The sequence below is a fragment of the Marmota flaviventris genome, chromosome 13 (assembly GCF_047511675.1).
Source record: "Marmota flaviventris isolate mMarFla1 chromosome 13, mMarFla1.hap1, whole genome shotgun sequence".
Lineage (NCBI taxonomy): Eukaryota > Metazoa > Chordata > Mammalia > Rodentia > Sciuridae > Marmota > Marmota flaviventris.
Window position 1 is genome coordinate 66927344 of NC_092510.1, and position 13582 is coordinate 66940925.

At 36.1% G+C, this 13582-nt stretch overlaps 1 protein-coding gene across 3 annotated transcripts in view; it reads left to right on the plus strand.

Moving 5' to 3' along the window:
• Ubap1 (ubiquitin associated protein 1) overlaps positions 1-13582 on the plus strand; it is a 53567-nt gene that overhangs the window by 20916 nt on the left and 19069 nt on the right. For 2 of the 3 annotated variants that reach the window (XM_071600711.1, XM_027930892.2), the window contains 2 exons: positions 1009-1049; positions 12524-12648. In XM_071600711.1, the coding sequence (XP_071456812.1) occupies positions 1016-1049; positions 12524-12648 (159 nt within the window). In that variant the 5' untranslated portion in view covers positions 1009-1015. The remainder of the gene's footprint in view (positions 1-1008; positions 1050-12523; positions 12649-13582) is intronic. The other variant, XM_071600712.1, reaches the window with a different exon arrangement.

Below are 13582 nucleotides of genomic sequence, written 5' to 3' on the forward strand. Positions count from 1 at the left end.
AGTTTCTGGGATAATAGTTGTGTGTCACTGTGCCCAGCTGTGCTTTTTCTTTTTCTTTTTTTTTGGTACTGGGGATTGAACTCAGGGGCACTTGTCCACTGAGCCACATCCCCAGCCCTATTTTGAATTTTATTTAGAGACAGGGTCTCATTGAATTGCTTAACACCTTGCTAAATTGCTGAGGCTGGCTTTGAACTTGCCATCCTCCTGTCTCAGCCTCCCAAGCCACTGGGATTACAGGTATGCACCCCCACACCTGTTTTGTGCTTATTTTTGAAGAGACTGAAAGTACAAAAATAATATTGAACTAAATGTTTGATCTTATGGGGATTTCCCCTTCATTTTTTATTTTTGAATTTTATACAAAGTTGAAATGGTTCATAAGATTATTCCCCATTTTAAAAATTTGTCTAAATTATAACTAATAATTAGTATTTGCTTAGCTGAATACAGTGAGATCTTTTTCTTAGTATTTACATATTAGTCATTTTTAGCAGGAAGATATGTACCCAGTAATTTTTTCATTTGGTAGTGAGCATATAAATGGTGTACTTTTCTCTGATTTTTTTTTTTAGATGTAGATTTAAGAAATATTTAAGTTTTCTTTGAAAAACTCATTTATTTTTCTCCATTGTGTCTTTATGAGACTTTAGAGCCATTGTCTTTTTTTTTTTTTTACCAGGTATTGAACCCAGGGGTGCTTAGCCACTGAAATATACATATTTCCAGCCCTTTTTATGAGACAGGATCTCTCTAAGTTGCTTTGGGCCTTGCTAAGTTGCTGAGGCTGGCCTTGAACTTGTGATCCTCCTGCCCCAGCCTCTTGAGTTGCTGGCATTACAGGCATGTGCCATCACGTTGGCCCTATTATGGGACTTTGGGAATGAGATGTGAGGACCATGTCAGTCCTGAAATTGGTCTTTTGGTTTCTTTTTTGTTGTCTTTATTTTTGTATTTGTTTATAGTCCCCTAAAGCATGTGCCTAAGAAATATTTCCTTGTTTTTCAGGTTCTAAATGGCTTCTAAGAAGTTGGGTGCAGATTTTCATGGTAAGTGGACTATTAAATATGGTTTTGGTTATGATTTGATCAGAGAATTTGAAATCACTTAGCATAATTTTCAGTGCCGGCCCTCTTTTTGCCCCTTTAAATGAACAGGTTGAGGAAAATAAAGTTGTATAGCATGTAAATATACATACCAGGGTCTTCAGATACCTTTAAAGTATTTCTTCAATTGGATATTTAGATTCTCTGTGGTTATTGTAGTTGAAACTAATAGAAATGAATAATGGGCTTATTTTTGTTGTTCTTCAGTGTTTTGAGGGAGTTGTCCTTCCGATTTCTGTCCCTTGGTCATAGCTCTTCTCATCATCTCCATCTGTGTGTATGAAAAATTTTAACCCTTTATTTAATGTTTGTTTTGGTTTCATTCTCCCATTGGCCACCCCTCTGCCAAAAGGAAATAATTAAGTTACTAGGAATCACTATTATTAGAGTGATATCAATGGTAGTAATTATAGTTTTGTACTTGAAACTAACAGTTTCTATATCATCTTTTCCTAAGATATATCCTTCCAAATGTAATTCAATATTAATACTTTATTAACTGCGTTTGGGATAAATTGAGGTGTCTTAAGAAGTTTAAGTTAGACCATCTTTTCATACAGTAAAAGAATTATACATCAGAAAGATCCAGACAACACAAATTGTTTTAAAGCTGATCTTCCACTCTAAAACTGGTATCATAATATTATAGGAATGATTTACGAGACTATCTAGCAACCTGTATTGGTATGTTTTCTGAGCTAAAAGTGGTTGCTTAATAGTAATCACTCAACTAAGTCAGGGTGATGTAGCAGTTGTTGTGTGTGTGTGTGTGTTTTTTTTTTTTTTTTAATTGTACCAGGGATTGAACCCAGGGGATCTTAACCACTGAGTCACATCACCAGTCCTTTTTCTATTTTATTTATAGACAGGGACTTGCTAAGTTGCTTAGGGCATCACTAAGTTGCTGAGGCTGGCTTTGAACTTGCTATCCTCCTCCCTCAGCCTCCCAAATGGCTGAGATTATAGGTGTGTGTCACTGTGCCCAGCAGTCATTGTGTTTTTAACTTGTTTGTATATTTTATACAATAACTTTAAAAGTTTGAATTGCCATTATTTACATACCAGTATACATAACTTACATATATTTTGTTAAATCTTTATGGAGTTAAGTTACTCAGCCTCTGGAATTAGCAGTCTGTAACAAGTCAGGTACCAGATCTTCCTGGAAAACCATCTCCTGTTGTTTAAGGTTCATTGTAAGGCTCTTTCACAGTATTTGAATGATAATAAAGAGGCATATCTGAAGTTGCCTGTGGATCACTTTTTCAAGGGAAAAAGAGGACAGAGCCAAGAACAGAGAAAAGGCCTAGAGAGAAAATTGCACAAATGAAAATTCTAAACTTATAATCTTATTTCAAAAGATAAGCTTTCAGTCTTTGGAAACTCCAAATCAGTTGGATCCCAGGTTATGTGTCCCATCTAAACAATCCAGAGAAAAAATATTATAATTCTGAAGGTATCTGAATAACAACTTTTTTTCAAAAATCATTTTCTCTGTCTCCTTAAATTCCTAACCATCGTTTAAATGAAAACCTTAACTTGAGTAAGAAGAAAGATGATCTTTTGTTTCCTTTCAGGTTTCAATAGGGCTCTGCTTGCTGAGCTCTTGGTTTAATTTCAGTGGCTTTAGTTAGGTTTTTATTTTTCTTTTTTTGGTACTGAACCCAGGAGCACTTTACCACTGAGCTACATCCCCAGCCCTTTTCATTTTTATTTTGAGACAGGGTCTCACTAAATTACTTAGGGCCTAGCTAAGTTGCTAAGGCTAAGCTTGAACTTGGGTCCTTCTGCCTCAGCCTCCTGAATTGCTGCACTTACAGGCATGCGTGACCATGCCTGGCTAGTTGGGTTTTTAGAGTAAAGAATTATATTCAGGTAGTTTAAGGAATAGAAATTAAAAGGAATAGGTGAATAATTTTTTATAACAATTTTCTAGGCATATAAATACAGGAAAAATCAAGTTCAGAATAGTTTTTACAAGACTGAAATTTGAGAGCCAGGAAGCTAAGGCTACTTCTTCCTTCTCTTGGGAAACTGTTTAGCTTTTTCACACTGCTTTTCTCTGTGACTGTGCTACATTTTTATTCTTCTATTAATATACTTGGATTTTTGCTCTACTTGTATAGAATGTACAGGGCCCAAAATGGCCACTGCAGTTAGGGTGCTGCATGTCATTTGATCTTTGTTTAAGTGGCCAATATCACAGAGCAAGAGTGTTTGTATCTTTTGGTCAAGGAAATCTGATGGCCTGGCCTAATATATGAGCCTATGGCTTTGGTTTTCGTAAAGTTAGATATTATCTGGTTAATCCATTAGGGGTTTGGTTAACGGTTATATAGGTGTTATTTTTCTAGGGCACTTGGGGTGTGGATGAGGAATAATGACTGCTTTTATGATTGGATATTAGAATGCCCTTTTTTTTGTTGGGTGTTGTGGTGCACACCTGTAACCCAGATGACTTTGGAGGCTGATGCAGGAAGATAGCAAGTTCAAAGCCAGCCTCAGCAATTTATCAAGGTCCTAAAGCAATTTAGCGGACCCTGTCTCAAAATAATGAATAAAAAGGGCTGGGGCTGGAGATGTGGCTCAATGGTTAAGTACCTTTGGGTTCAATCCCTGGTTAACTCTCTCTCCCCTCAAAAAAACCTTTTTTAATTTTCTGTTTAAATATTTGGTCTAGGTCTTGAGCTATGCTATCTATGATTACCATTTGATTTACCTTCAAGTTTATTCTTTTAAACTAAATTTCTTTTACTATTTGTAACACATATCCCTAAGTAACAAAATAAAGACTACAAAAGTCTTAAAATTCTTTTCTGTTGGTGGTGTAGGGATTGAATCAGGGCCTCCTGTCGCACATTCTAGGCAAGTGCTCTACCACTGAACCACATATACTCCTAGCCTCTAACAAAGAGTTTTAGATACATTGTCCATATATAAATCACAAACTCTTGGCTCAGTTTAGATTAGGATTTTTTGGATGCTGGTGATTTAATTTTTAAATTAAAATAATTTTTTAAGGTGTTGATAGACATTTATTTAATGAATTTCTTTATATGTGGGGCTGAGAATCTAATGCAGTATTCCACACATGCCATGCAAGCGTTCTGCCACTGAGCCACAACCCCAGGCCCCTAATTTTAAAATTTTTAATTCTTTTGTTCTATATATATAAAAAAGTTGTTTTCAAAGTGTTCTTTCTTTCTTTCTTTCTTTCTCTGTCTCTCTCTCTTCTCTCTTTCTTTCTCTCTCTCTCTGTCTCTGTCTCTCTCTCTTCTCTCTTTCTCTCTTTTTTCTTTCTTTCTCTCTCTCTTTCTTTCTTCTGGGGATTGCACCCAAGGGTGCAATCTATACCCAACCCTTTTTGTTTTTTGAAACAAGGTCTCATTCTCACTCAGATTGGTCTTCAACTTGGAATCCTCCTGTTTCAGCTTCCCAAATTGCTGGGATTACAGAGATGCATGCCTGGTGATTTTTAAAGAATTTTTAAAAAAGTTTCAACAAAACAATTCTTTTTATATCTGAAAAAATATCTTCAGATTCTAATTCAAGAAAAAAAATAGGTCTTTGCAATAGGACTTTATAATTAAACTCCCACTCTTTAATCCACTTTATTGGGATATATTGGCATAGGAAAATGTATACATACTCAACATAATGCATACATACTCAACTATGTATACATACTCAACTGAAAATAATTTTTGTTTTTTGAAACAGGACCTCACCAGACTACCCAGGCTAGCTTCAACTCACAATCCTCCTACTTCAGTCCCCTGACGTAGCTGGAATTATTAGGTGTTCACCACCATGCCCAGTTGTTGTAGATTATTTAAAAAGTGAATCTATAATTGCTTTGTAGTTTAATGTGTAGAAGTTGGCCATCATTTTAATCATCATTCTATTTATGTATCATCCCTCTTACCCACTGTACCTGCTTTCAAGGTTTTCCCTTTATTTTTTGTTTTCAACATTTCCTTGGTTTGAATTTCTACATATTTATTCTGCTTGGGTTTGGCTAATTTCTTAGATCTGCATGGTTGATGTCTTTTTATTATGTTTGGAAAATTCTCAGACATTATCTCTTCTCATATTTCTTATGCCCCATTTCTCTTCTTTTGAGACTCACCTATACATTAGGTTATTTGGTATTGTTCCAGATGTGTCTTAGCACTCTGTTTTTTTTTTTTTCCCCCTAACTTTTATGCTTTTTTTTTTTTAAAGACAGAGTGAGAGAGAGAGAGAATTTTAATATTTATTTTTTAGTATTTGGCGGACACAACATCTTTGTTTGTATGTGGTGCTGAGGATCGAACCCGGGCCGCACGCATGCCAGGCGAGCGCGCTACCGCTTGAGCCACATCCCCAGCCCACTTTTATGCTCTTTGAGGTTCCATTTGGTTGCCGTTTTTTGGGGTTGTGGTTATTGGGGATTGAACTCAGGGGCTCAGTCACTGAGCCACATCCCCAGCCCTATTTTTAAAAAAACATTTATTTTTTTAGTTGTAGTGGACAAAATACCTTTATTTATTTATTTTTCCCTGTGGTGCTGAGGATCAAACCCAGTGCCTCACGCATGCTAGGAGAGCACTCTTCCTCTGAGCCACAACCCCAGCTCCCCACCAGCCCTATTTTGTATTTTATTTAGACACAGTCTCACTGAGTTGCTTAGCACCTTGCTTTTGCTGAGGCTGGCTTTGAACTCCTGTCTCAGTGGTTGTCCTGTGACCTAACTTCACATTCACTGAGTCTTTCTTCTGCTAGGTCTTGTCTTCTTGAATAGCCTAATTTATGAGCCATTAACATTTTTCTTCTCTGATATTACATTTTTCATTTTTAGCATTTCCATTTATCTCTTTACCTTTCCATCTCTGCTGGCATTCTACATCTGCTCATACTTGATCTTTTCATTAGATTCTTTAACATACTTATTATAGTTAATTTAAAAGTACTTGTATGAAAATTACAGTGCTTGGCTATCTTTGGATTTGGGAGTGATGCCTGTTTCTTCTCTTGATGATGGATCACATTTTCCTTGCCTATTTTTTCTTAGAATTTTTAAATAAATGCTAGATAATATGTATTAAAAAGCTGATTTTGTGGGTCATTTGTCTTGTTTTGTATTAGGGTATAACATTTCCTTGTGACTTCACATCTTATAGATATATCTCTGTGTTTATAATTTTGCAAGTTTTACTGGACTTCTGGTTTTAAAATAGTGATGATTAGCCATGAAATTAGTTTTTCACTTAATTTTAGGTTTGATCTGTCCTAGTCTTCTTTCTCAAAAACCTTTATTTGTATCCTCTCATAGTAAAATCTGAATTTAAACATAATCCAGTTGCTCTCCATAGTAGGATTTTTTTCCCACCGTCTGTAATTGTACCCCACTCCCCCACCCCCAAAAAAATCACATAAGAGAGAGGATCATAACATACCCGTAAATTAGAAAGAAAACAGAACCAGTCTTCCCAGAATTTTTCCTGAGTCATTACACATTTATCCCAGTCTACTCCATCATAGCATAATGCAAAGTTATGTGCAAAACCTGGCTTCAGGAAATTCCCACAGAAATCAGAGATGCACTCCACCACCTCCTCAATAGAACTTGGGAAAATAGGTTCAGATATTTAAGGAAGAGTTTCAGAAATAGGAACTGAAACTAAAAGGTCTTTGGAGTGAGTCACAAAATTGTTAGCTATGTTGCTTAATTCTGTGAGCTGAGCGGCTATTGAGTTTTTATTGAATTTGTTTTAAAAAATGTATTTAGAAACAAGAGAAGTTGATAACTTGTATACTTATATACTTATATATCCTCGTGTGTTGGATAAAAATGGATAATTCCTAAGACATAGTAGGTTACATTGGGGAAAAAATAATTCTTTGATCCTCACAGCAGCATCATTAATAGTATTTATGGTGATCTTCATTATTTAAAAGTTCTTTTTGTTTGTTCCCGTGTCTTTATTCATTCATTCATATATATATATATATATATATATATATATATATATATATATATATATATATATATATATATAATGTTGTAGTTGGACACAAATTTATTTCCTTCCTTCCTTCCTTCTCTCCCTCCCTCCCTCCCTCCCTCACACATGGTAGGCAAGTACTCTTATCACTGAGCCACAACCCCAGCCTTTGTTCCCATGTCTTTACACAACTTTTTGCCTTTATCCCTACCATTTCTTCCCAGTAACCACACAGTTTGTTCATTACCTGTTAACCAAGTTTTTAAAGGACTAAATATGATCTTGGGTAAGAAATATGCTAAATCACCTTGGCATTGGCTTTGTTAGTGAAAGGAAACTGCTTTTTATTTTTATTTTTGGTACTAGGGATTGAACCCAGGGGTAGTCCACCACTGAACCACATCTCCAGCCACTGTACTACCTGCTTTCAAGATTTTGAAAGGCCCTAAGCAACTCAGTGAGACCCTGTATCTAAATAAAATACAAAATAGGGATTTTAACAAATATTTTATTTTGAAACAGTGTTCACTAAGTTGCTGAGGCTGGCTTTGAACTTGTGATCTTCCTCTCTCAGCCTCCCTAGTCACTGTGCTGGGCAGAACTCCTTTTTAAAGCAGGTATTTGTAATTGGTGCTAATGAGTGGAAACAGCAGTTGTTTAAAGGTATTCTATTTTAATCTTGTCTGTACCTAACCCTAGAACTAGTTCCATTTATAGAATATGGGTCTGTCAGTGTATTTCACAGTGTGTAATAGTTTCCTAACTGAAAGGTAGGTGAGGAAATGGAATACCTTTCTTGGAAGGACATTCACATTTGGTTCAGATAATCTTTAGCCCAGTACCTTTTTGTAGATGCCCACCCCCCTTTCTCTAGTCAACTCTTTACACTAAACTGCAGAAGAACTATTTATTTAAGAAAATATAGTTAGTGTTAATGTGATAGTTTTCCTCTCTCCTTCCCTTATTTCACTTTGTGGTATAATGGATTGAAGCAATGGGTGATCTATCACCGAGTTACATCCCCTGCTCTTTTTATTGTTTATTTTGAGACAGGGTCTTGCTAAATTGCTGAGACTGGCCTTGACCTTGTGATCCTCCTTCCTCAGCCTCTTTTTTTTTTTTTCTTGGTGGGGGGGAGGGGGATTGAACTCCAGGGCACTTGACACTGAGCCACACCCCCAGCCCTGTTTTGTATTTTATTTAGATACAGGGTCTCTCTGAATTGCCTAGCACATTCTTTCGCTGAGGCTGGCTTTGAACTCAAAATCCTCCTGTTGCAGCCTCCTGAGCCACTGGCATTACAAGCATGTGCCACTGTGCCCAGCCTGCCTCAGCCTCTTGAATCTCTGAGACCATAGGCATGCGCCAACCCCCTGACTTAATAAACCTACTTTAAGTGAATCTTTTTATTCAGCAAAAGACTTAATATTTAAGGGCTGGGGTTGTAGCTCAGTGGTAGAATGCTTGCCTAGCATAAATAGCATGTGTGAGGCACTAGGTTCGATCCTCAGCATCACTTAAAAGTAAATAAAATAAAGGTGTTATGTCTATCTACAGCTAAAAAAAAATTTAAAAGAAACTTAATATTTCAGTTGTTAACTTGGCTGTACATCTCTTCGGTGATTCTTAAGCAGTGCTAAAAGTTCTAGCTTGGGCTTCATTTTATCAGGGTACCAGCCATAGTAAAATATGAACATCTATTTTTACAGAAAATTGATAAAAAAGTTTGAAAGTAAGATGAGTTTTGCTTTTCATCTTTTTCATACAAACCATTTTATAAGTGTCAGGGGGTTTACATGTTGTAATGAACAATTTTCTTGGCAGCTGTGAAGGCATCTGACTTTTTTTTTTGTCATTTTTTTTTTTTTTGATGGTGTTAGAACAAGCACCTGCTGTATTTTTGTCACTTTATCCAGAATGTTAGATAGTATCTAGTATGAGTACTCACTCTGTTAAAAAACAAAAACAAAAACAAAACATTTTTATGACCAGCCTTGTCATTTTGGGTAAATTATTTTAATCAAATGTAAGTGGGGTTAGGGGTTAGAGTTGAATACAAAAGAAATATAAAACCATGTCTTACTTCATTTGTTCTTCATTCTTTGAATTAATTTTATCTGGCAGGCTTTATGGTGAGTTTGGGAGATGCACACATGAAACATTTCTACACTGTTAGTTCATTTTCATGCTTAGAGTCTCTAGAAAATGAATAAGGAAACAAATTTTTATTTCTATTTTTCCTGTGTTGGGAATCCAGTCCAGGGTCTCATGCATATAGGCAAGCTGTCTACCACTGAGCTACACCCCTAGCTCTAGGAAACAAACTACTAAACGATGCATAGTGGCAAGTCCTGAAATGGTGGTATTAAAACTGTGTATTTTATGAAAGAGAATTCTTGAGTTTATTCTTAAAAGTAGTATAAATAATTCCCTAGGTAATTTATTTATTTATTTATTTATTTATTTATTTATTTTAGAGAGAGAGAGAGAGGGAGACAGAGAGAGAGAGAGAGAGAGAGAATTTTTATTTATTTTTTTAAGCTTTCGGCAGACACAGCATCTTTGTATGTGGTGCTGAGGATCGAACCCGGGCCACACGCATGCGAGGCGAGTGCGCTACCGCTTGAGCCACATCCCCAGCCCCCTAGGTAATTTAAAGTAACAATGAGGTAGACATTGCTAGTTTTAAAAAAAATGAAACCTATAAAAGAATGGCTATACTTTGAAAATTTCCTAAAGGGTTAATGATTTTGATTATGCCATAGAAAAATTATTAAATAAACACAGTTGTGGATTTTTTTTTTTTTTTTTTGAGAGAGAGAGAGAGAGAGAGAGAGAGAGAGAGAGAGAATGAGAATGAGAATTTCAATATTTATTTTTCAGTTTTTGGCAGATACAACATCTTTGTATGTGGTGCTGAGGATCGAACCCGGGCAGCACGCATGCCAGGCGAGCGCGCTACCGCTTGAGCCACATCCCCAGCCCCACAGTTGTGGATTTAATTTACTAGTTATGTGAAATACAGTTTTTGGCATTACTGGGATGGAATCCAGAGGTGCTCTGCCACTATCCACACCCTCAGACCCCCAGTCCTTTTTTTGTGGGGGGAATTGCTGAGTTCTGGAGACTGGCCATGAACTTACAGTTCTCCTGCTTCAGCCTCTTGAGCAGCTGGGATTATAGATGTGCACCACCATGCTTGCATGTTCAAATGTTTTAATCTGGATTAGAAGTTAGATGGGAGGGGCTGGGGTTATGGCTCAGTGGTAGAGTGCTTGCCTAGCGTGTGTGTCATACTGGGTTTGATTCTCAGCACTACATACAAATACATAAAAAAATTCGTCAACAACTAATAAAAATATTTAAAAAAAAGAAGAAGTAGTTAGATGGGGGAGAGAGAATTTCCCAAGCAGGAGAACAGGGCTTTCTTCCTGGTAAAGGATATTGGGTGTATAAGAAGAATATATACCTCAGGGAATGGGATGATGACATGATATCCAGTATATTCTGGCGTTTAAATCTTAAGATTCATAGTTCTTAGAATGAATGATATCTTCATGGAAGAGGAGTAATTGTGTTACTCTGTGTTCATCAATACTCAAGAAAATACAGTAGTGTGAGGTCCCACAGATAAGCCTTTTTTAAAAAAAAAAAAACAAACTAGGTGCTAATACTGAAAAAGCAAAATTTATTTTATTAGTTTTGTTTTATTGTTCATGTTGGTTCTGCCAGTGCATTGGCCTGTCAGAATTTGTTCAGAAAAGAAATCATGGCTCAAGTCAGAGTGTATAGAAGTATTCCCTTTTCTTCTGACCCTGTAAATTTATGATCATGTCCTGATCTTTCTGTATTATTCAGCTGTGATAGGCACAGAACCATTAGGGGATTGAAGCAGTTTAGTTGTTTGTGGTATATGCCTCCAGATAATTCTGTTTAGATTCTCATGATCTTGTATGGTTATCTCTTCTTTTTCTTCTTCTTCTTCTTTTTATTGGGGTGGTGGTGGTGGTACTGGGGATTGAAGTTATGGGTGCCTTTGAGCCCTTTTTCTTTTTTTGTTTTGAGACACGATCTTGCTAAGTTGCTGAGGCTGGCTTCAAACCTCAAACTTCCTGCCTTAGCCTCCCGAGTTGCTGGGATTATGGGAATGTGCTTCCATACCCGGCCTTCCTTTTCTTATAAGTGCTGTGCTGCTGAAATATTTCCCCACTGGGGGAGGTTTAGTGATAGATTTGTACTTAGCATGTGTGAGGCCCCTGGGTTTAATTTCCAGCACTGCAAACAAACAAATAAACAAACAAAAACAAATGAAAATAAAAACCCACATTATTCTAAAATGTTATAGTTTATTTTAATATCTAGAGTAACTTTTTGTGTTATTTAAAAAATCATGCTATTTACAGCTATAGTGCACCAATGAAAAATATGAAAAAGAATGTAAAGAACTCCAAATCAAAGAGATTCTTTTGTGTAGTGTCTGTCATCAGTTCAGCAGTATTTGTTAAATGTGCTAGGTAGTGCTGTAAGTTCGAGGATATATTCTTGGATAAGATAGACTTAAAGTAACTTGCCTGAAGGAGATTACATTGCATTGGGGAAGACAGATGATAATAAAAAGTCAATTATATAATGTTAAAAAGTAATATAAGTGAGCTGGGCTTGTGGCTCAATAGTAAAGCACTTGTCTGGTATGTGTGAGGCACTGGGTTTGATCCTCAGCACCAAATATAAATAAATAAAATAAAAAGTCTTTGACAACTAAAAAAAAGAAGTAGGTTTGTCTTAAAAAGAAAAAAGTAATATAAGTGCTTCATGGAAAAGATAGATTGTAATATATGAATGCTGTAATAAAGGTGAGTTAGTAAATTTAAGTAGGGGTCAGGGCAAGCCTCACTGGGAAGGTAACATTTGCACAGAGACTTAAAAGAAGTGAAAGAGTGAGTCATGTAAATAACTGAGGGAAGAGCATTCCAGATAGAGGGAATATCCAGTATAGGATTTTTTAGCCTGTCGTCACTGGGGACAGGGCTGGGGATGTAGCTCAGTGATAGAGCACTTGCCTAGTATGCATAAGACCCTGGGTGCAATCCCTGGAACTGCAAGGGAAAAAAATCATTGAGAACAGAGAGCTCATGACTTAGTGTAGTGAACTAGAAGTTGACTGCTAGGGATATGAAGGCAGAACAGTTGTGGGCTGTGGGGAGACCTTTTAGGATGCTGTGAGTACTTTGGCTTTTATAGTAAGTATAATGGAAAATAAACCTTAGTAAGATTAAGTAGTCTGTGATGTTGGATTTTCTTCTCAGATCTAGGTTCAGGAGAAGGTAAGCAGTTGGAGAAGGAACTTTTATAACTTCTAGTCTTAAGATTATAGGAAAACAAATTAATAAAGTTCTTTGCTGATATTTTCTACTTTATTTTTGATTATAGGGACTTTCAGTTACCTTGATGATGTCCCATTTAAGATAGGAGACAAATTCAAAACACCAGCTAAAGTTGGTCTACCTATTGGCTTCTCCTTGCCTGATTGTTTGCAGGTTGTCAGAGAAGTACAGGTAAGTGGTGATTTTTAGTTAAAGTTTAGTGTATTTAAAAGTTTAAAGGATAAGAAATTGATGCATAGTAAAATGGAAAAAAACCCTACTCTTAAATCTCTTATTTGTATTTCTCAGAGCATCTGATAATTTCCTGGCTCACATCATTACACACATACTTCCATTTAGAGATTGTTTTTGTTAATTTCTTAGATTGTGTATTTTTGGGGCTCTGTGCCTTGCACAAAACAAATCCTCATTTACCATTATTCACCTCTTTTTTTTTTCTTTATCTCTTAATGTTCATATTATCATCTTAGTCACTGAAGTTAGGTAATAATTTTCTTTTGTTGTGTCTTATATTCCATTTCATCCCTACCTTATTTTTCAGCTGTGCTATTGTAGTAGTCTCTTCAAGTGACCTCTCTGCTGGGAGCATTTTGCTTTTATTTTCATGTTGTTTCTAGAATAATATTCTTTTTTCCCTACATTTTTATTGGTGCATTATAATTGTACATACTGATGGGATTTGTTGGTACATATTCATATATGCATACAATACACAATATGACAATATAATTTGGCGAGTCTCACTCCCTCTCCATCTCCTACCCTAGAATAATATCGTTGTAAATTGTCATACCCTTCTTCAAAACTATTAATTTTTAATAGTTTTAGTGATTTTAATAGTGTTTAGTGATTCACCAGTCATCATCATCATCATCATTATTTATTTATTTAATTGTAGATGGATACAATATCTTTATGTATTCATTTTTATGTGGTGCTGAGGATTGAACCCAGGGCCTCACACGTGCAAGGCAGGTGCTCTACCACTGAGCTACAGCCCCAGCCTCTCATTACTCAATTCTTAAGTGTAATGGTCCATAAATGTTAATTAGGTCAATTAGCCCCAGCTCCACCAATCATTATTGAATCAAGTATAGATGTAAAA